The sequence below is a fragment of the Ilyonectria robusta genome (assembly GCF_021365365.1).
Source record: "Ilyonectria robusta strain PMI_751 chromosome Unknown BGZ61scaffold_12, whole genome shotgun sequence".
NCBI classification, from domain to species: domain Eukaryota; kingdom Fungi; phylum Ascomycota; class Sordariomycetes; order Hypocreales; family Nectriaceae; genus Ilyonectria; species Ilyonectria robusta.
This window is the reverse complement of record NW_025764446.1, coordinates 1270170-1290976: the sequence shown is the minus strand read 5'-3', so window position 1 is coordinate 1290976 and position 20807 is coordinate 1270170. Positions and strand designations below refer to the sequence as shown.

At 52.7% G+C, this 20807-nt stretch overlaps 7 protein-coding genes across 7 annotated transcripts; 2 read left to right on the top strand and 5 right to left on the bottom strand.

Moving 5' to 3' along the window:
- Positions 1-897: 897 nt before the first annotated feature.
- BGZ61DRAFT_392744 (uncharacterized protein) lies at positions 898-2794 on the bottom strand. The gene is made up of 2 exons (XM_046242850.1): positions 1771-2794; positions 898-1721 (listed from the first exon to the last, which is right to left on the bottom strand). Exons 1-2 carry the CDS (start codon positions 2458-2460, stop codon positions 954-956), a joined length of 1458 nt encoding a protein of 485 aa, XP_046103453.1. The 5' UTR covers positions 2461-2794; the 3' UTR covers positions 898-953.
- Positions 2795-6480: 3686 nt separating this feature from the next.
- Positions 6481-8654, bottom strand: BGZ61DRAFT_589439 (uncharacterized protein). The gene is made up of 2 exons (XM_046256578.1): positions 8301-8654; positions 6481-8252 (listed from the first exon to the last, which is right to left on the bottom strand). The coding sequence occupies exons 1-2, from the start codon at positions 8639-8641 to the stop codon at positions 6527-6529; spliced, it is 2067 nt and encodes a 688-aa protein (XP_046103452.1). The 5' UTR covers positions 8642-8654; the 3' UTR covers positions 6481-6526.
- A 1257-nt stretch (positions 8655-9911) lies between these two features.
- Positions 9912-10640, bottom strand: BGZ61DRAFT_479281 (uncharacterized protein; the record flags this gene model as incomplete). Its single annotated transcript, XM_046249090.1, has 1 exon — positions 9912-10640. One exon carries the CDS (start codon positions 10638-10640, stop codon positions 9912-9914), a length of 729 nt encoding a protein of 242 aa, XP_046103451.1.
- A 1647-nt stretch (positions 10641-12287) lies between these two features.
- On the top strand, positions 12288-13729 carry BGZ61DRAFT_422614 (FMN-dependent dehydrogenase; the record flags this gene model as incomplete). Its single annotated transcript, XM_046243533.1, has 5 exons — positions 12288-12345; positions 12400-12743; positions 12792-13252; positions 13309-13517; positions 13569-13729. The coding sequence occupies 5 exons, from the start codon at positions 12288-12290 to the stop codon at positions 13727-13729; spliced, it is 1233 nt and encodes a 410-aa protein (XP_046103450.1).
- Positions 13730-13821: 92 nt separating this feature from the next.
- BGZ61DRAFT_50512 (uncharacterized protein) lies at positions 13822-15032 on the bottom strand. Its single transcript, XM_046251823.1, has one exon. It carries the CDS (start codon positions 14888-14890, stop codon positions 13913-13915), a length of 978 nt encoding a protein of 325 aa, XP_046103449.1. The 5' UTR covers positions 14891-15032; the 3' UTR covers positions 13822-13912.
- A 595-nt stretch (positions 15033-15627) lies between these two features.
- Positions 15628-18230, bottom strand: BGZ61DRAFT_50517 (uncharacterized protein). Its single transcript, XM_046251826.1, has 5 exons — positions 17991-18230; positions 17773-17901; positions 17606-17715; positions 16467-17536; positions 15628-16408 (listed from the first exon to the last, which is right to left on the bottom strand). Exons 1-5 carry the CDS (start codon positions 18126-18128, stop codon positions 15720-15722), a joined length of 2136 nt encoding a protein of 711 aa, XP_046103448.1. The 5' UTR covers positions 18129-18230; the 3' UTR covers positions 15628-15719.
- Positions 18231-19785: 1555 nt separating this feature from the next.
- Positions 19786-20511, top strand: BGZ61DRAFT_354834 (acid phosphatase-domain-containing protein; the record flags this gene model as incomplete). The annotated part of the gene is made up of 1 exon (XM_046240662.1): positions 19786-20511. One exon carries the CDS (start codon positions 19786-19788, stop codon positions 20509-20511), a length of 726 nt encoding a protein of 241 aa, XP_046103447.1.
- Positions 20512-20807: the final 296 nt, after the last annotated feature.

Below are 20807 nucleotides of genomic sequence, written 5' to 3'. Positions count from 1 at the left end.
TCAAGCGTTGGTTTTCTTTTGTTCTGTGTTGGTTTCGTCAAGCGTTGGTTTTGTTCTGTGTTGGTTCTGTCAAGCGTTGGTTTTGTTTTGTCAAGCGTGGGGTCTGTTTTTCTGAAGCGTGGGTGTTTGTTTTGGGAGTTTTGGTCAGAGGAGACGGCTTGGTATTTCCTGGGGAAGGAATTCAATGTGGTGTTTTGTGTGTGTGTCAAAAGCTGTCCCTTGATGAGTTCCAGTGGCGGTCGTAGAGATTTTTGATGAACCGTGATAGCTGACGATACGTAACCTCTTTGGTGGAGCGTTCCACTCTTACCGGTCTATAAAGGTGGAAAATCACCCTAGACTTCGGGGCATTTACGGTTAAACACCAGTAAACAGGCCGCCATGGTTCTTACTGCAAAGTGTCCGTTCCAGTGTAGATCATGATGCCGCTGAGTCCTGATGAGTTCTGCTGAAATCCGAATTAAAGCTTCGCCAACGCTCGAACTTCAAGGCCTTTCACTATTTACTTTGAGGAAGTGACATACATTTAGACCGTGGAAACCTTCGCGCTTTTTCTGATATTTCGCCAGTCCTGATCCGTGGTTTTGCCCCCTGGTCTTGTACGGATATCACTGCCTGAACATGTCCCCACCGACAGCATCGGAGCAGTCACATTTTGTGATGGAGACGCTCGTGTTGAAGATAAGCATAACTTGCGGGGATACAGGGAATCTCCACTGCTACGCGCATGGGTGTCTCCGTCTAACGATGTTGCGGTATGATTTAGGGGCCAAAACCCGGCAAGAACAATAATTGCGTCTCGTCACCAAGCCTGAGCGCTCCTTGGGGTAACCTGTTAAGTTCACTGTCTATTCACTTGGTGCAGCCATGTAAAGAACGTTGGGAACGGATCTTGTAGCGGCCCTCTAGTTGCCTCTATTCATATCATCATCCATCATTACTATAATTCTACTCTAAGCGTTTCTATTTATTATCCTCGGAAAGTCCTTCTCCGTGCTACTTACCGATGGGCTCGCACTCGCCGGCGGATTTGGATACCGCGGATCACGGTCCTTTGAGTCGTCTACTTCCACCACTACGGAAGTGACGGTGTCCATATGAATAGCCGGCCCCCTCAGAGATTCTTGGCTGGTTGTCCTGGTCATTCCTTTTCGACCTCTTGGGTCTGATCCTCCTCCTCGATGCTTCCATGTCCACCATCCGCCGACGGAATCGCTTTCCTCGCTTTTTTGTCGGCCTCCCTGGATGGAAATGACATTGCCGAAGCGACGGTTCGTAGGAGTTTTCATGAAGGCAAAGGTCTTCAGGCCGAGGTCTGCGGTATCGACTTCATACTTGGACGCGAACAAAATGACGTTACGAGTTGTGCCGAAGAGGAGGCAGTCGAAAGAGCCGTTGGATGCAATCATGGCACCCGCGAAGCAGAAGTAGCCCAGCGGCACATTTGCTCCGGCCATCGTTGCAATTCGACCAAGTGCGAGCGGGAGGGTGCAGAGAACGTAGATGACCGGGTAGATAAGGAAGGCTGGGTTGTGGTCCAATCTAAGCTGGTTGGTAGAGTCGGCGTCATCGTCGGGCTTGTTAGAGCGTTTGGATTGAGCCTGACGACGAATCGAGAGGAAGATGAGGATGTATAGTAGTGATGTAACCCCGAGGGCGATGAAGATCCAGAGGTAGTGAGTAAAAAGTCGCAGGTTTTCGTACTTCCTGTTCATCCAGCACTATTTCGATGTCAGTAAGGAGTGTCGCGATGGAATGGAATAGACTCACCCAGCTGCCTGCACGGACGAAGAAACCTCCATATTCAGCTCCACCGCGAGTGGCGGCGATTGGAAGGAATGATATCGCGTACACGAAGACCCAGATGCTGGCGATGAGGAGGTATAGAACCTTTTGTCGCACGCGGCGTCGCTTTACGACGGCAAAGTACGTGTGAAAAGCAATCGCCGTGATGAACATGCTCGAAGACAAGTCGCCGAGAGAGACAAACAGGCCCTGGGTGAAACACGTCGGGCTGTCAACGTCGACGGCATTCTTGCGTAGCCATTCCACGTTGAGGAAGAATGCCACGCCCTGGTGCATGTCGGCAAGGAGAAGGTTGACGATCAGGATGAGGAACTGGTTGGGATGCTTTGGAGTATGCTGTACTGGTGCACCATTAGGCTGAGCTGCTTGGCCGTCGGCATTGTTGTTGTCGTTCTCCTCAGTAAAGATACCGTCGATTCCCAAAGTGAAGTCGACGGCTCTCTGGAACGAACCCGTCGGTTGAACTTCGCTGGCGCGTCTGTCCCTGAGAAAGAAATGCCATGACAGTATCTTGAAGGATAGATAGAAGAAGAGCGCGCAGGAGGCGAAGAAGGAGATGAAGGCGAGGAGGGTGATGGCGGTCAATCCACTCTTGAGGTTGGCGGGTAGTGGACTGAGAGTTTGACTCTCCACCGCAAGATCCCCCCAGGCCATGATGGATATTCTTAGCAGACAAAGATGGTGAGTCGATGAGATCTTCGGTCAACAATCATCGAGCCTCGGTCGACTTCTGCATGGCGTGGCTAGCGACTGTTATGCGTTGGTCTGCAGACGGCCGGGTCTCGCATGGCTTGCATGAGAAGCGTAACGGCCTTCTTTAATGGGCGTGCCGGTGAGAAATGATGCATTTGCCAAGAGCTAAACGGGCGAGGGACCCTTCGGCTCGATAACCTGGAAGGGCTAGCGTTTCAAGCTGAGCTCAGGGTATCGATGATCAATCGGCCGAAAAGGCGAAAAGGCTGGCCGTGCGCTTGGTGGAGAGGAGGCCCAGTAACGCCGAGAGGATGGTGCCCGGGGAATTGTGTTTATCCATGAACTCAAGGATTCCTTGATGACTTGTAGGGAGTAGGTTTGAACTGCGCAGCTTCACACGGACGTGGCGATTGCAGAGCGCAGCCGAGAGTCCCGGTGGCGATGATCAATTGGGCTCAGACTTCTGGAAGACAGTGTTGAAGATTGAATCTGCAGCATCTCATCCCCCTTCAACCTGATACGTAACAGACCCAATTGCTAACCGTCTTGGCCTGGTCCCCGAGATCTCCTAGCCATTGGTGGAGTCCCGTGGTCGGCCGTCGCCTACTCCTTAGCTCACGGCGTCCTTAGCTCACGGCGATGACTCGTGTAATCATCCGGATCCCGGCAACATGCTAGACCGAAGAGACCAAACCCCTTCGCCTGTCAGGTGGAGTATGCCAGATCTCATCGATCTGATCGCAACCATCATCCTGGGACGCTGAGAAGATAACTTTGCCTTGCGGATGCCCGGGAGGACCGAACCACAAAAGTTAGCAAGAACTCAATTCAAGATGCAGTCTTCCATCCAATCCCTCGAGTTTTCGCCTTCGCAATGCTGTGATCGACAGTGAAATCCTTGTTGGTGGCACGTCTTTAGCTTTTTCACTCGAGTCAGTGCCTCGCTTGGACCCCGAATCCTACATCCGACCCACCACCAACGGTCTTTGTACTTTGGCGTGGCCAAAGAAGTCCGTGGAACTCACGTTTCTCAGTCCTAGCGTCTAGGCGGTGGCTGTGATTGGCGGGTTTCACGAATGCTACCACGCTTGCTGGAAAGCAGCTAAGCTCTGTCGATAGCTTCATCTACGCCCACGCTAGTTCGGTTGACAGAGGCTAAATGCGGAAGGCTTGGACGAGCCCGTGGAGGCTGAAACGGCCGGTGACCTGGTTATGTTCGAATGGAGAATGGTGTCTCGAAATACAGTTACGTACTGCCGAGTGTTTTGAGCGCTACTGGTTGTAATTCTTCAAAAGATCCTAACCCTGGTCTCCTAGGTCCGTCCAACACGCAGGGGCCTCTGTCTAAACTCAGGAACGCAAAGTTATTATATTAATAAAGGTCCGTGATTTTGGCCTCTGTCCCCTTTCTTCGCTCGGATGCCCTGGTCTAGATATGTAGCAGCAAGGTCGATGGCAGCACGGCATTGCTCGAGGTACAGGCGGCCACGCGTCGGCCGCGAGGATCAGGGGGATAACACAAAGCTTCAGTGCCATATTTAAGGCGAGCTATCATGTAGAGTTGGGAAGCTCAGAAAGTGTGTCGATCGCAATCGCCGGCATCCCCGCGGCTCACTACATAATCGCTGGGAAGACTAGGCACGAGGAAGCCCCAGTTGCCAACACTCGAGGTGGGCGTGTTAGCGAAGCGAGAGACAAACCGACTTCAATTGGCGAGAGATTTTGAAGACAGGCCTGTTAAATTGAGCGCTCCAGGAGAAAGAGACAAGCAATTTATTAGCCGATGTGCATGCCTCCAGCTCCATCCTTTTACGCAATCGAAACGCAATGCTATTTGCCGGAGGAAAATTGGCAAGGAGAATGAAAGATGCGCTAGGTTCATAATCTCAATTCGCGGCTTCATTTGGGTTCTCACGGCACTCACGAATTGCTGTTCATCAAGGTGTAGACGCCGCATGATGCGTAGCAAGGGCTGTAGAAGAGGAGCTGCGGGGCAGTATTGGAAGCAGCCAGCTCCCGACCAAAGAGCACGCCGACATGACATACATCATCTTGAACACCGTTACTATTGTAGCGCGCGGCGTGGAGCATCGCCAATCGCACATTGACGGTATCTCGCGACGACAGCAACAGAGGGGCCCTTTCGGCTTGGGCGCAGCTTGGCGGATAGTTAACACAATGATCACAATTCGATTTTGGCTCTCGACGATGCGCCTCGGTATCAGATGCTCATCTTTGAATGCACATAGAAATTGCCTACCTGGGGGTAGCGGGGCCGGAGCCGGAGCAGGAGCCGGAGCAGGAGCCGGAGCAAGAACCGGAGCAGGAACCGGAGCGGAGTTTGACGTGGAGTGCGCCATGGTCCATCTCAGCCGACACCAAGTTCATCCTAATCTCAAAGTAGCTTAATTGAATATACAACGGCCTAATCTTTTGCCAATAGGGGACACGTTTTTAAGACAGTGAGCCAACTACTACGGTAGTGCGTGTGGCGCGTCTCCCGCACAGTATTCTCTCGACTTGACTCCTCGGGAGAGCGACGCTCCCATCCCTAATTCAGCAGAAAAGAATGGCTGAATACACCAAATGGTACATGCTCACCCTACAAGCGCATGATCATCGGCGCCCAAATCTTGAGTCGCCTCCTCACCCACGATCTCGCACACCTATCAACTCTTGAACAAAATACCTGGAGTATTCCACCCGCGGCAAGCACGCAATAGCCAGGCAACGCTGTTGAAGGGAGAATTTTACGGGTTTTATTAAATGCTCTGCTAATACGAACAGGCATTGGATTCTAGTCCTCTACACGAGTAAGGCACACCGGCCTCGACTGGACCATTGTTCGCCCTTTATCAGGACCACGCGTGGCCGATTCTAACATGCCGAAGTGAATTTGTGTACGCTGACTTATTAAGTCGCTGCGTATTCGTACCTGAAATTGTACTTTCCATTGTGTCCACCAATCGCTGCGCAATGATTGGGGACTTGTCCACATCATCAGCACGGGCGGTGGATGAGGAGCCGCCATACGTTGACGGGGAATAATTCGCAGCAATGAAGTTCCGACTAAATAGAACCTCGACACGGTCCAAAACCCCTTCGACCTTGCTTATATAGTGTTGAGAGGCCTGTGGAACGGCCAACCGGACATTGATGGGGTGGTCGCGACCACGGACAAAGCGGTCAAGGTTCTATGTATGGGTGACTTGGGCTTCGATTCTGTTGCATTAATAATTAGCATTCATGATGGACGATGGAGTATTGACTCCCGAAGAAGCAAATTTTTGCGTTTGAATCCATGATTAGATGAAGAAATCACCTACTTGGAGGTAGTCGGGGCTGGAGCCGGAACTTCAGACATGGTGGTGATGGGCTGCGGCTGGCTGCGTGTGGCTAGTGACCTGCGAGCTGTCTCCCGTCTTGCAGCTACTTTCCAATAGGCACTGGGAAGATTGTGAAGAAATCGGTAGGAAATTTTAGAGTCTCCCTGCGCGTGTAACAGAGAAAGATATGAGAGCATCTCCCACGAGGAGATACTGGTCTTTATAAAAAGTCTCAACGCGAAAAATGCAAGCCATCTTGTCCTCAACCAATTACGGTATTCTATATGCGCCTAGAGGGAAGCCTGTGACGACACGCATTCGACACCGTCGACAAGTAAGAAAATTAATTGGTCAGATGTGTGGTGGGATATTGTCAAGTCCAACACGACGCTGATAAGTCTGATCCGCTTACGGTTCACACTGCGCCGCGGTAGCCCATCGGCCTCATCCATCTGGGCCATCATACTCAAAATCTGACAATCTTGCCTGGTGTGTATGCCGGATCATTTTTTATCTGCCTTCTGGCATGTTTTCGAGGATGCCGCGAACTTCGCCGCTCCAGGAATCCAGCCATCGCTACGCGAAGCTCCCACCTCGTAGATTTCGAGGGCCCTCCATATGACTAACACCACAAAGCCCATGAATACAGTATAATCAGGTGTTAATTCTGGAAGAAGGAAATTTAACTATGTTTAATGAGTTCAGCTAGCTGCATCATTACTTGATCTCCTAAATGGTGCACCCTCATCAACGTCTCTTCGTGGGACCTTGACGTAGGCCTTCCTCGCCGTGTTTTCCATGTCCTCGACAGTCTCCGCGCCATCCAGCACATCACCGGCCTCGTACCCTCGACGCATGGTTGCCAATGAGCTGCTTTTCCACAGCGGCACATCCGCTGCCGACGCAGAGCTGATCAGCGTCATGCAGAGGAAGACGATGACCGAGAGCAGCATCACTCCATGCAGCGAAATCCATGCCCATTGTATATCATAGACCACCGTCAACGAGCCCACGTTGCCAAATTGAGTCATCGTTCCGTCCTGGAAGCGATCTGTGTCCTGTCCCGAGTTAGATTCCGCCCCGGGTTCGTAGTTTCTTCGCATCTTGTTAGTCATGCTGATGGCGAGCGTATTGAAGGCCCTCGTCATGTTTGTCCTTTTCCATGCCCAGACACCGTTGAGTGCCGGCGGAGTGGCTTTCATGGATAAATCCAAGGAGTCGGGCCCGAGAGACACGCCGTTGAAGCCAACAGCTCCTTTGCCGAGCTTCTTCTCCAATTCTTTCTTTATTTCAGATGCGTCGGTGTTGTTTAATCCTGTAGGTCGTTGGAAGTTTGTCTTGAAGAGGCTTTGGAAATGTGCGCTGAGCGATTTGACTGAAACTTGATCCACTCGATACCATGGAGCGGTATTATTATCCGGCGACTTCAAAACGAGGCTTGAGTAGCTGGCTACCGAATACCTACTGTCAAATTCCAAGCTGTCTACCTCGTCGTCTGGTGGTATATTTTCCGGTAGGTTGTTGTCAGGTTCGGGGCTACGCTCCCATGAGTCGGGGTCTCGAATAAAGTCAGTAGCCTCCGATATCTCTTCAATAAGCTGGTTTCCGTTGACGGAGGAGTCAACCGTCTTGACGCAGTAGTGGATGGCGCATTCCATGGCCCGCATCGGAACGTTAGGCCATTTGATGGATTCTCTCTCATCGCTGGCGGCTTGTGAAGTGGAAACATTGAGCAATTCCACCTCCGGATAGATGACACTCATCGACCAGATCAATGTATCAATATCCTTCATGGAGTTTGTCTTGTTTGGGTTTCCAGTGCCAAACGATGTGACAGCGTACCCCTCATCATAGTATATAACAAGTGGCTGTTTGCCATCGCATTCTGCATTTGCGCCATCGTATGGGGGGCACCCATCAATGTTGGCGATAAAGTGCCCATTGGGCAAATAGAAGGCAGTGCTTGGAATAGTAGCTGTAAAGTGGGAGCCGGTGAGGGCGACAAGCACATCTCCAAAACCATCCATACGCTTTAGGTCGGAGGTGATGTTGTTGCATTTGTGACACACTCCAAGAGTATTGAACTGACCCCAGGTGCAGTTCCCTGTAGGGCATTGCACCAAGGGTTCTCGTTCGACTTCCCAGAGAGATCGAGACAGCCCTGTAAATATTGCGGATTGCATGGACAGCGGTATCTCGGTCTCGATGGACCAGTTTGAGTACGACGAGTTCAAAAGTTGCTCCTCGGTCACTGTCATCTTGCCCATGGAGTACGATGGCGCTTGAGAAATGAGGGCGACGTTGTTAGGGTCGTCGTAGCCGTGCCGCTCGAACACGACGCTCTGTTGAAGCTGTACCAGTTGCTGCGCAAGCGGGTCGAGGCCGATGGCAAGCAATGTCAAAATTGCGCCAAACTGAAGATATGGACTATTGCACTTAGCACACGAGCTTGAAGACTGGAATATCTCAACTTACGCGCCCCTCGTCCGGATGAGGACCCTCAAGCTGCCGAGCGGGCCACGAGTCGCGGCGTCGATGCGCTCAAAGTCCATGAGCGACCGCGCCTCTCGCGCAAACAATATCCATTTCCATTGGGCCATGCACTCGGCCAGCACGTACGCGAGGGTTGCCTTGATGGTCAACGAGAGGATCGAAACGATGGTGTTGAGCGTCACGCTGTTCCAGGTGAAAACCACCTTGCCGTCGAAGATGTGCAGCAAGACTACCATGGCGACAAAGGACGCCACGGAGCCCAAAATGGCCCAGTATTCCAGGCCCCAAGCCGCCCATTTGATCCTGAGCGCCGTCTTGAACATTTCGACAGGTTTTTGGGCAGAGATGAGAGAAGTTGAAAACGCTGCAGAACCCCAGCAGCGGGCGACACTTGAAACCTGAACGGGACCGGATGATGCCAATAAGCGTGACCATCTCTTGCTGACGCACAGCCGCCAACATCTCTAGTCCTACGGAGTACGGAGTGGAGGGTTGCAGTTGCTAGCGAGATGCGACATCCTGGCCCCAGCGGTGGCGGTGCCCGAAACGAGGCGGCACAAGCTGAACCACAGGGTTAATATTGTGACTACGGTAGAATAATGGAAATAAGTTGGTGTTCTATCCGTATGTCCTTACGACTCCGTGGATACTCGCCGAAAGGCTTCTTCCGTCTCGTACCTTTGCCCCAGCAGTTGTCGCCAGCTCAACCTACAAAATGGATGCGTATTATTAGAGTTGATTGCAACTCTAATAATACCCGCTGCGCTTCAGTAGCAAGTAAAAATGCCAGAATTAAAGTGGCTGACGGCCTTTTAGTGTGCTTCAGCGGGTGAGATTCTCGATCCTTCAGAGGCAGGGGTACAATTAGGCTACAGATCGCCACTTCAGCGCTCCACACCCAACGGCTGACGGTAATACCGCTCGCTTGCGCCTCGCTTTAGAGATGAAGCAGCCACGAGTGTCACCATTGGTCATTTCCTTGTGTGATTTTAAGGGAGGACAATTAGTACTATGTATGAAGTGGGTAATTCTAGAGCTTGTATGACTTGAGTAGAACTCGGCCAATTCTTTTAAATGGCTCGCAGTGAGGACTCAAATGGCGGGGCCAGGCTACGCTGCCTGTTAGATGCCACGACTTTCAGAGCGAGGCAGCGTTGACCCTCCAATAATGCCCGTATCATCGCTGCCTGCTATTTTACCGCTTTCGTTCGATGGGGAGCGTGGGGAGCTCGCTAGTATTATTGATAGCTCTGTGATGGAAGTAGGCTGGAAACCTTGGCCAGTGCCATTGAAGATTGAACAGAAGGCGATTGTGATTTGGTCGGGTGCTATGACTTCACACGTTCCATGACATCCGGATATTGTCAAGGCCACTGGACACTCCATATAGGAGCTTAGCGGGATAGTTGGTGTGATTGTTGATCTTTCGGATACCGGGGGGGCAGCTGGGCACTCATCTCCGACTCAATGCTCCCTCCATGGCCATGTCTTTCACTGTCGAATTGTGGAGTAGGCAAATGAATATATAATATTATTCTACTTGGACCGCTTACATGTCAAAACTCCAAGACAGGAATCCGCGTAAAAACAGTTTCAGTACGTTGCGGCCGGGTCTCGCATCTCCGCATAACGCGGAGTGCCAAGGCGAGTGAGTTCCTCGATAAACCACCAGGCAGTCTTCCTGTACTCCTCTTCAGTATCGTACAATATTTCGTTTTGCTCCGTTTCAATGTATTCCCGCTCACAATCGTAAAATAAACGAGGCGGGGATTTTCGGTCTTTATCAGGTGATCGAGTAGCACCTCGATCGATCAGCCATATTGTGAAGTCCACATACTCCTTGGCGCGTGCATTTACAACTCGGGCAACACACCCACGAGCAGTCAACTCTCCAAGCAGCTTATGTATCCGCTTTGGGAGGTTAATATTCCAGCTTGGGTCAAATTCCATGGCGATGTTTTGGATAGAAGGAAAGCCTCCATCTCGAGAAGGGAAGGGAGGGTAGCCAAAAAGAGTCGACCAGCGTTTTGGGGTGAAGCAGAAGAGGTCTCGGGACGGGTGGACCATAATGTCCAGGGGTTGGCCATCATTTACTGCCATCACTGCTGACGGAGTGTCTGGCGAGTCTTTTTGTTTAGAGTACGTTGATATCACCTCCCTTGACTCCTTGCATGATGTCCAGAGACCAGCATCCCATAGGTAGGCGGACCGATTGCCACTAGCATAAGCACCGCTCAGTCTTTTCACGGCGATTATATAAGCATCATGTTCAAAGAACGATTGGCGTGTCAATATTGTCAAATCTTGTGTGGGGCCTCTCATGTCTTCATCGCCAAGGACAGCAAATTGGTGTAAACCCCCGTCGTTGTGTGTCGGCCGAACCGCAAACTCTCAGATTTTGAGGCGAAATTCGTACGGTAGGCTTGTAAAATGATGGAATGTTGACAACGCCATTTTAATGGTGATATTAGAGGTTGACGTTTGGTCCGGTGCTGGTCTGATATCATGCGTTGGAAGGAAAATAGTTGGAGAAAGGGGTTGGATGGGAGGCCCATATGAGTATTTGTAGGAGAAGATAAAAAGCAGGAATAACGGAGTCTGGGTGGCCAGCTACAAACAAGCCCGGAAATTTTAGAACAGTCATCGTTACCTTGATAATTTTAATGGGCTAAGCCATCGAATGCGTCATGCAAAGATGTGTCAACTGCTGCTTGCCTGACCTTTTTGGCCTAGACTCCGTCAAGACCATGGCACACTACAGCCAAGAACCTTGACAGATTGATCAATTAGTTCCCTTTTCAGGTAAGAGATTGAGGCTAGGGACTTTTCCTTTAAGGTAGAGGTTTATCACTATTGTATTTAGGGCCAACTTCCTTGGTTGGGGTCTATCTTTGGCGACAACTAAGGGTCAATTCAACTTGCAGAGGATGGGCGACATTCGTGGCGGGTAGGCTAGGTGGCTTCCAGCATACTTTTCCAGGTGTTTGTTTTGTCTTTCGTGCTTCTCTATTCACCAAAAATGTATCACTTTAGCCGCCGAAGGTCTACACGAGCCTCTCTCTCTCTCTCTCTTTCTTTTGCTATTAGTCCCTCTCATTCCTGCACTCCCGGGACCAGTGCGGCCAGCTTCCGATCATGAATCACGACCCCCAGGTCATTTAACTCTCCGTGCTTTCACTCAGCAAACCGATGGATGGGCTTTGGAATGTTGAAATAATCATGGAGTTTATTGGTGCTTACAGCGTCCCTTCCCGACGTGTTGTGGTTCAGCAGTCGCGACAAGCCCGCACGCATGAGTAAATGCTCCAATCTTAAAATACTCATCAATGCACAATGATACAGTAGTGTAGGTGATGGTATTTGATTAAACTCATTATGAGTATTTATTTGTCCCTATTTATTTATTCATTCATTTATCACGTTAGATTTAAGAATTAAAATACGCCTTTGGCCTAGGGTTAGGTGAAATGACCTTTCTTACGTAGGTACTTGTGTGCGAAGACCAAGACCAAATTAAATTAAATTAAACCCGCCACGCCGACAGTTCCCAGAGTCGTCACTCATCCCACCGCAATGAAGTGGCACCTTCACTTCGGAATGAGATTCCCGTGATGCAAAGTTTCCCTTCCAGCTGAGAGGCGGAGGAGTCCACTTTCAGTGGACTAAACCTCGGGGAGAATGGCGGTCAGCGTCGACGCTCGCCACCGGAGAGAAGTCCGGCGCTGCTCCGGCCAGAGCTACCCCGAATCGGCAGCAATTCTTTGGTAGCACGACATGGGTGCAGTTGGAGAAGTGGACTGTGGAGCTCAAGCTACTTACACGAACCGCCGATGCCGGTGATGGGAGACCAGCAGCTGGGATATTTACAGCAATTGAAGAAAAGTAGGACATTCATATAGCTCGTTCAATCCCAATATTCATCTTCTTCCATCATCAATTACTCTTCTCATCTTACGCAAATCTGCCATCATGAGTGACCTCTCAGCAATGGAGTCGGAGACTCCCAACATTCCCCCCCGAGAGGTTCGTTCCTCCACCCCAACACCAGAAATCATGTCCACTAACATGCCATCCTTCACAGATATTCAACTCCCCAAAGACGTCCCTCCCCTGAATCAAATCCTCTCCGCAAACGACTTTGCCCTCGCGGCGCAAAAGGCCCTGACCCCCAAGGCCTGGGCCTTTTACTCGTCTGCCGCCACCGACCTGGTCACCCTCAACCGCAACCGGGAAATCATCCGCCGAGTGACGCTCCGGCCGAGGATCCTGCGCAATGTTACCGACGTCTCTATCGAACGGAATATCTTGGGGTTGAAGAGCAAGGCGCCCTTCTTCATGTGTCCAGCGGCCATGGCCACGCTGGCGCATCCTGATGGAGAGCTTGGCTGGAGTCGCGCCGTGGCAAACGAGGGCATCTTCGAGATTGTCAGTCAAATACAACCCTGGAGTAAAGACGACACTAACACATCTCAGATCTCCAGCAACGCATCCTACTCCCTCCCCACCATCATCGGCGCCGCCCCGCCCAACTACCCCTTCTTCCTCCAACTCTACGTCAACTCCAACCGCGCCAAGACGGTCGAGCTACTGCGCAAGGCCCGCTCCCTCGGCATCAAGGCTGTATTTGTCACTGTCGACGCCCCGGTCCCCGGCAAGCGCGAGGCCGACGAGCGCACTCCGCAGACCACGACTGTCCGCTCCGAGATGAGCGGCGGCGAGAGCACCAAGGACAACAAGGGCAACGGGCTGGGTCGCCTGATGGGGCAGTACATCGACAAGGCGCTGGAGTGGGATGACTTGCGCTGGATTCGCGAGGCGAGCTCTGTGCCCATTGTTCTGAAGGGTATACAAACAGTTGAGGATGTGCGGTTGGCCGTGGGCCATGGCGTGGACGGCGTCGTGTTGAGCAACCACGGCGGCAGGTCTCTCGATGGGTGAGTCAAATCTCATTCTCAAACTCATTGAGGTAGACTGTTAACAAGCTCCACAGCTCTCCCGCATCAATTTTGGTCCTCCTCGAGGTCCGGAAGCTATTCCCCGAAGCCTTCAAACACCTCCAAGTCTTCATCGACGGTGGCTTCGAGCGAGGCTCAGATATCCTCAAGGCCATCGCCCTGGGCGCCACAGCTGTCGGCATTGCGCGGCCATTCCTGTACTCGCTCGTGTACGGCCAAAAGGGCGTCGAGCACCTTTCGCAACGTGAGTCCCTTCGTACCACATAATCCATGTCTTCACTAACTAAACCCCCAGTGCTCAAGGATGAACTTGAGACCTCAATGAGACTCGCTGGTATCACGAGTTTGGACCAGGCGACACCGGCGTTGGTGAATACGCTGGATGTGGATCACATGGTGCCATCCGGAGACGCTGGATCGTCTCCTGTGGCAAAGGTGCGGACTTCGAAGCTGTAAAGACTAATGAGTGTGAGACATAAAAGCGAGCATAGACAACGTTAGAGATTTAGAGAATATTGATGCATAATGCATCTTAATGACGGAAAAGACTGGACGTTCAATAAACTACCCATTCCGTGATTTCATAAACCATCGTAGCATTGAGGCAAAACATGAAGAGCGTTACAAAGCTTTGCTTCATCACTTCTTCAACGTCTCATAAAACGCTCGAACAGCCTCGATCAGCTCACCGTCGGGCTCAAGCCCCAGCCCGTAAGCTCTGCTGACGTCGAATCTCGGCGGCCAGCTCTTGACCAGTCTCTCAGTCGGGGGGTCTATCTCTTCCTTTACAAACCCAACCGCCTCTTTCCCCCCAACCTGCTCCACGGCGTCCAAGATGTCTTGGACCGCCACCGTGATTCCAGGCAGGTTGACGATTCGCGAGTCGCCAAACTTCTCGGCCGGAATATCCTTGAGCTTGACGAGGTTCTGGACCACCGTGGCCGGGCTGCAAATCCAAAGCCCAAAGTCGCGGCTTACGGGGAGGGCGTTCGGGATGCCCTTGAGAGACTCCCTCACGATGCCGGACACAAAGCTGGACGCTGCGGCAGACGGCTTGCCTGGCCGAACAACCACAGTCGGCAGCCGCGCGATGCGGCCATCCAGCAACCCCCGTCGGGAGAAATCATTCAGAAGTAACTCAATAATGAGCTTCTCCGCGCCGTAGGAAGATAGCGGCAGTGGCACCGTCGCTGCCTCCGAGACTTCTCCATCACAAGGCCCATACACGGCACACGAGCTCGCAAACACGACTTTCGTGCCGGGCTCGTTCTTGCGGAGGTAATCCAACACACTCCGGATCGAGTCCACATTCACAGCCAGGCCAAGTTCCAAGTTCGCCTCCGACCCGCCGGACATGAGACCGTGGAGAATATAGATGGCATCGAAGCGGCGGCTACCGAGCAGGTCCGCGACAGCTGCGGGGGAGGTCAAGTCGGCCGCGAGGGAAGTAACACGGATGCTCGCGTGCGCTGCGTTCGAAGGGACGGGAGGCTCGGCCACATCAGTGAGAGTAACATGGAGAGAGGGCGAAGACTCCAGAAGAGGGGCAACGATGGCCTGGCCAACGAAGCCACCTGCTCCCGTGACGAGAATGTGCTTGTCGCTGTCGCTTGTCATGATGAAAGTGAGGGTTGGCGGCGTACAAGACGATTCGGGATTAGTTCAACGTTAAACACTCGGACCCTAGTGTGACGTCCAGCTTGATCTTATCCAAGTGATAAGATTATCTTGTTGATGTTGTATCCACCTGAAGCTCGTCCAGAGAGGCCCGAGATCCACTCTCTGTTATGAGGCTGAGGTCATGATGATGCCCGATGTAGGGTTCCCCGCAGAGCTGCGGCTGCAGGGGTGGAACCGGAGAGAAGTCCGGTGTGTTCACGACCATCTCCCACGTGGATACCATGAACTGCTCCGGGAACCAGGACAGGACGCGAAAGCCATCGGGTCCGTGTTGGGGTCTCGGGACACCGCCGTTGAAGATTGAGTCAGCATGTCTTGGACAATCCCTGCGGGGAAGCCGTCACGTTCCACCCCGAGAGCTTGCCCAAGAGTTTGGGTCGGACAGGGATAGAGATGGGACGAGACGTAGGGCAACATGTCCGATGGCTTTGAGTCCGTCTTGAACCCGTCGTAAGTGGACGTCAGGCCATCCATTAGGTGACTTGTCCACGGCGACCATATGTAAACGCCGATCAGGCCAGGTTGTAGAGCCAGACGGCTTTCCCTCCGCAAACAGAAGAAAGAAGTGTCAAAGAGTTCCATTTTGCGCGCCTGTGAACTTGATATCCAAAAAACTCATGTCACACCCAAACCAACCCAACATCAAAATCCGTCCCACGCAAATTGCCTATCTTACAGGACCCTGTTTCGTCCAGACATACAAAAATAGCCACCTCGACGAACTCTGCCGCACCTAAACGAACGCGCGATCGATCAAATACTTTCGTCATTGACGCATTCCATAATCAGCTTCTGGGTAGCTAGGAATGGGTTGTCCTGATCCGTCAATGGCAAACATGCCTGGATCAAACCGGAATACGGGTGAGAGCCCAAAGCTCATATCATAGTCGAAGAAGAGGTCGCCATCCATGTCGGTGAATTGCCGATCGGCTGGGAGAAGTTGACCCGCGACATCGACGTTTTCAGTCATGCCGGGGCCAATTAGTGTCCCATTAGTCGGAAGAGGGACTTGTCCCTGCACGGTCGCGCTCAACGTCGCCGTCATCCTCTCAAGTCCACTAGCCATGAGATTTGCTAGGTGCCACTTGCCAGTAGACAGAGATCGAAACTGTCGCACAAGGTTGGTCGTCAACTCGTGTACATGCTGCCTCTCGATCAAGTCACCACCATACTTGATGGCAACTTTAATAAGAAACATGCAGGCAAAAGCCGTCATAGAGAGCATGTATGAAGGCATGCCTACGATTCCAACGGCGACATCGGGATCCGTGATGATGAGGTCGATGATGGCCGTCGCCGCGGCGACCGCCTTGCTCGCGCAGTCGAGGAAATAGTGCGGGATAGGGTCGTCTCCGGACAGACCGCGGAAGATGTGTGAGTAGAGGTGAATTTGTGCAAAGTTGTAGTGTAGAATTGTTCCTTTGCGGGGGAAAGAGCCGATTTGTGGCCATTGTTCTATGTCCTGTTAGTGGTTTTGCCCATAAGGATCTCTTCTTGCCAGACGCTAACTCACCTGGTAGTTCCTTCAGCCACCGATCGTACCATTGATCAAGCTGCCGGCGGAATTGTAAAATGTGGTTGAGATACACGCGAGGAATCGACTCTCCCTTGTCCGTTCCGAAAAGATCCCGGATATTTCGTAGGATACTGACCAACGCCACCTGGCCAGTTAAACGCTTGTCCTCTTCAGTCGCAACTGGAGACTCAAGAAACTTTTCCCATCCCTGGATCGACGGGTCTTCTTGCACGATTGAAGGGCGACCATATAGAGTTGCCAGATGCTGATCGCAGATATAGAGGATATACCACAGACGGGCGCAGTCGGCGGCGTCTTGATTTTGCCCCTTGATGGCTTGGCTATAACTGTTGTGGAGGTTGCATTCAGCCGCACGCCGGATTGCATACCCTGATAGCATCCAGGAAAGGTCGCTGAGCCAGTATGATGCCACACACATAGCGCGGAGATAATCACGATCAATCCGTCTATCAAACATGGACTTTTCCATCAAGCGGCGGAACTCGGCGCTGCAAACTCCATAGACACCATCTGCCTTGGGATCATGAAGAGCGGCTACCGTGAGGGTCGCCGCAGATAGGATAGGACTCTTGCGCCGTAATTCGTCGAGGGTCATGTATCGGCATCCGATGCCATACATGTAACGGTCGAGGCGATCTCGGTAGAGGGCGAACAAGCTTTCCGCATCAGCCAAGGTCAGCGAACCGCGGGCGATGAAGTCGTCAATGGCACGGCCTCGTTGGGATTCTGGGTTTTCGGGAGATCGTAGGGCGCTAAGTTTGGTAAGGGTGTAGAGGGAGTGGATCGGGACATAGGGGAGCCCTTCGTCCTCGGGCGTGGCTTTGGGGGAGTTGTCACAAGAGGGTCCAAGAGCTTCGTGGTCGTGTTGTGATGGTGGCTGGAGACCGCTGCCACCCGCGGGATTGTCGTCCTTGGGAGGTGTGCCTTCAGACTCTCGGCCGCCGGAGCTTTGCAAGGGTGGAAGTTCTGGGAGGCCGACCTTGTTCATGATTTGCTTGAGGGCGCTGTGCATCTGCTCCAAGTCCTGTACCACAGATTCAGAAAATCTAAGAGCAAAGTCAATGGTGTGTTCATAGTGTCAGTAGCTCATACAAGAGCCATCATGTAGCGCTTACTGCGACTTTTCATCAATGATGGTTTGTAAGCTCTTGCTCAAGACACATCCCAGGTTGCGCTCAGAACACCTTCGACATGGCGGGCCAGTCTCATCCATCAAACATTTAATCTGCACCTAAGGGTTAGCAGAGGTTCCGTCTGTAGAGTCTGGCGCATTTCATCTCACCTTGTGTTTGCGACATGCGGCACAGGCCTTGATCTTGCGTGAGATCTGAGGCAGCGGTAGGTCATTGGGCAACACGCCGCTGATGCTTTGCCGATTAGGGGCCTGGCGACTCCTGTTAGGTGTAGGTTGCTACAGATGTGTTAGTGTTATGCCTGCGGCATGAGTGTCGATGTGACACAAAAAAGATTGTCTACTCAGAAGGACAAGACAAAACATACAGCTGCGCCGTTGGGCGTGGGTTCAACGGCCGTTATGCCATTTGAAGATACATCCGGGACAGAAGTTGTCGCTGGACCTCCACCTCCACCTCCACCTCCGCCTCCTCCGTTGGACTCGGACCAGGTTCTCTTGGCCATGATGATTTGTGCGACTCTGCGTGGTGTTGCCTCTTTCTCTTCAAGGGGAAATGAGTCGACTTGTAGCGCGACAGGACAATTGAGTCACGCGAATTGCCAGGCGGCCGAGAGCGAGTTGTCGTGAGGTACCAGGTCAGCAGGCAACGTGGTTCTTCATCGTTTTGCTCTTTTTTGCTCTAGTTTCACGACCGCAAAAGATCAAGTCTTAGGGGGAGACTGGTGAGCGAGAAGCGCAGCGGCCTGAGGCACAAGGTTGTTCACGCGGGACGGGATGTGCGTGCGTGCGGAAGATGGGGGAGTCGATGGGGATGGGGAAGGAGCAATGGGGAATGCCTGAAGAGGGAAACTTCCCCCGAAGGCGGCGGAACAACTTCGCCTCTGGGCGAATCAGGGGGCCGCTATTTGCCAGAAACAAGCGCTAACGGCGAGGGAGCGTGACTCAGCACAGGCCGTCGCGCACTGAAGTTGCGCAGTCCCCGCAAACGCCAACGGGGCAACCTTCTGCAGCGGCGGGGAGAGTTGCTCCAGACAGGGAAACGACACCAAAACTGCGGGGTAGCAGTGGCATTTCTTCCCTGGAGCAGGGACAGCAGGGTCTTCCAGGGTCTGACTAGAGAGAAATGAGGATGGGGCAGGGCCGCCGTCACCGGGGATCCAATGAATTGCAGGTAGAGGGAAAAACGCCATCACATGGCTTTTCCCGATGTTCTGGAGCCGGGCCAGCTGGAGACGATTGGTTCGTTCGTCTCTGGGGGATCTGTCGGCGTTCTCGTTGTACAGGCTTCGGGGTATCCGGAGAAAAAGGTGAGAACTTACAGGTGTACGTGGGGAGGTAGGGAACTACGCGACGTCCATAAATACCATTGCAATCTTACTTGATGGGCAGTTGGTTCACAGGGAGGGCATCTGCTGAATATTTCTTTGTAGCGACAACTCTCTCATGGCAACTTGGTATGTTGCATTGTGGCGGGTGTACCAGCGCCCGTGGAGCTTGGAGCACGCCACCCAGCACGGAGAAGCCGGATAGATCAAAAAGAATCGCTAGCGGGACCTCAGCCTCTCCCCAGATTTCCCTTCAACCGGTATCAATATCACAAGTTTCCGTTCTAGGAAAGTTTACCTATTCTGGATTCTCCGGGGTAAAAGCAAGCTAAGGTAGTTCCATGCGCCGCATGAAGACCAGGGGACGAGGCAGAAGTTGATCCGGGCAGACTAGGCCGAGCCCATACAGGTCGTGGACACACTCCTCCAGCGCCCCGATGGTCACTTACCAGAGGCAGCAACTTCATACTCACTCAAGCCGAACTAAAGACTCCGAATTCCCCTGCCTCCAGATAAAAAGGCATACGATTAAACACAAGCAATGCCACGTGCACGACCAAGCATGCATCTACGTCACATCACGGGGGAGGGTCCCATCTCAGAGAGCAAATTAGGCCCTCCCCCACTGAGAGGACTGCGGGGCAGCACTGACCATCCCAACCAAGCCCTAAATCGGCGAACGCAGTGATAGAGAGCGTTATCGCAGCAGGCAGCCTCAACACCATAACTTCGCTCCGACATCATCGCCAACTGCCGCTACTCTGGTCTCTGCGCATCTTCCAGCCACGCTTTACTCGGATTTTCTCAAATCGTCTAGTCACATCCGCCAGCAACAATGCCGAAGAAGCTCTCCAAGAACTCGTTCCCCCCGAGCTCCTCCACGCTCTCCTCCCTCTCGTCCATCACGACCTCGTCCACGTCGACCACCAATGCCGCCCTCACGCTCCTCCCCGCCTCGCTCGCCGACCCGGCCCTCCCCCTCCCGAAGCTCGTCGTCTTCGACCTCGACTACACCCTCTGGCCCTTCTGGGTCGACACCCACGTCGCCATGCCCCTGAAGCCCAACAGCACCCACTCCGCCGGCATCGACAAGTACGGCGAGGAGTTTGCCTTCTACGATGACGTCCCCAACATCATGTACACGCTGCCCCGCGCCGGCGTGCGCATGGCCGTCGCCTCGCGAACGCCCACTCCCAACATTGCGCGCGACCTACTCAAGATTATCCACATCCCACCGCCCCCTCCCGCCGACGATGCGACCGCGCCCAGCAAGCCCGAGAAGCCGAAGCGCGCGACGGATTTGTTCGAGGGTGGTATCGAGGCGTACCCGGGGAGCAAGCTGAAACACTTTGAGATCATACAGAAGCGCACGGGGATTCGCTACGAGGACATGTTGTTCTTCGATGACGAACCCCGGAACTTTGAAACCGAGAGCCTGGGTGTCACCATGTACCTCATCCGGGATGGTACATCATGGAACGAGATCGAGAAGGGTGTGCTCAAGTGGCGGACGAGAAGAGGACACATCCAGGCACAAACTTCGACGGGGATGGCCGCATGAAGGTAGATTGAAACGAGGGACACGAGGGTTCATAAGAGTAGGTAGAGTTTTGAGATGCGAGATGCAAGAGATGCAAGATGCAACGATTCAAGAGATGGACGATAGATACAACGAGCGATCCAAGGATAAACGCAAGAATATGGAACGAAAATTATGCGGCGAGGGCCGTATATATACCTCCGGGTGTGGGATTGGTCGTAACCCACCCCATAGCGATATACATATAGATGTTCTATGATAGAATGTTCCAAAATGGTGATCCAACGATGTACCCGAGCTGTGTTGCATCGGCCGCT

What these genes read in the sequence shown, in the direction of transcription:
- BGZ61DRAFT_392744 (XM_046242850.1), bottom strand. Translation starts at nt 2,460, where the DNA reads ATGGCCTGGGGGGATCTTGCGGTGGAGAGTCAAACTCTCAGTCCACTA. An exon ending in TCGTCCGTGCAGGCAGCTGG is followed by an intron (nt 1,722 to 1,770) that starts GTGAGTCTATTC and finishes ACATCGAAATAG; the next exon opens with TGCTGGATGAACAGGAAGTA.
- BGZ61DRAFT_589439 (XM_046256578.1), bottom strand. Translation starts at nt 8,641, where the DNA reads ATGTTCAAGACGGCGCTCAGGATCAAATGGGCGGCTTGGGGCCTGGAA. An exon ending in CTCATCCGGACGAGGGGCGC is followed by an intron (nt 8,253 to 8,300) that starts GTAAGTTGAGAT and finishes TAAGTGCAATAG; the next exon opens with TCCATATCTTCAGTTTGGCG.
- BGZ61DRAFT_50512 (XM_046251823.1), bottom strand. Translation starts at nt 14,890, where the DNA reads ATGACAAGCGACAGCGACAAGCACATTCTCGTCACGGGAGCAGGTGGC.
- BGZ61DRAFT_50517 (XM_046251826.1), bottom strand. Translation starts at nt 18,128, where the DNA reads ATGGCCAAGAGAACCTGGTCCGAGTCCAACGGAGGAGGCGGAGGTGGA. An exon ending in CCACGCCCAACGGCGCAGCT is followed by an intron (nt 17,902 to 17,990) that starts GTATGTTTTGTC and finishes ACACATCTGTAG; the next exon opens with CAACCTACACCTAACAGGAG. An exon ending in GTGGCTGAAGGAACTACCAG is followed by an intron (nt 16,409 to 16,466) that starts GTGAGTTAGCGT and finishes AACAGGACATAG; the next exon opens with AACAATGGCCACAAATCGGC.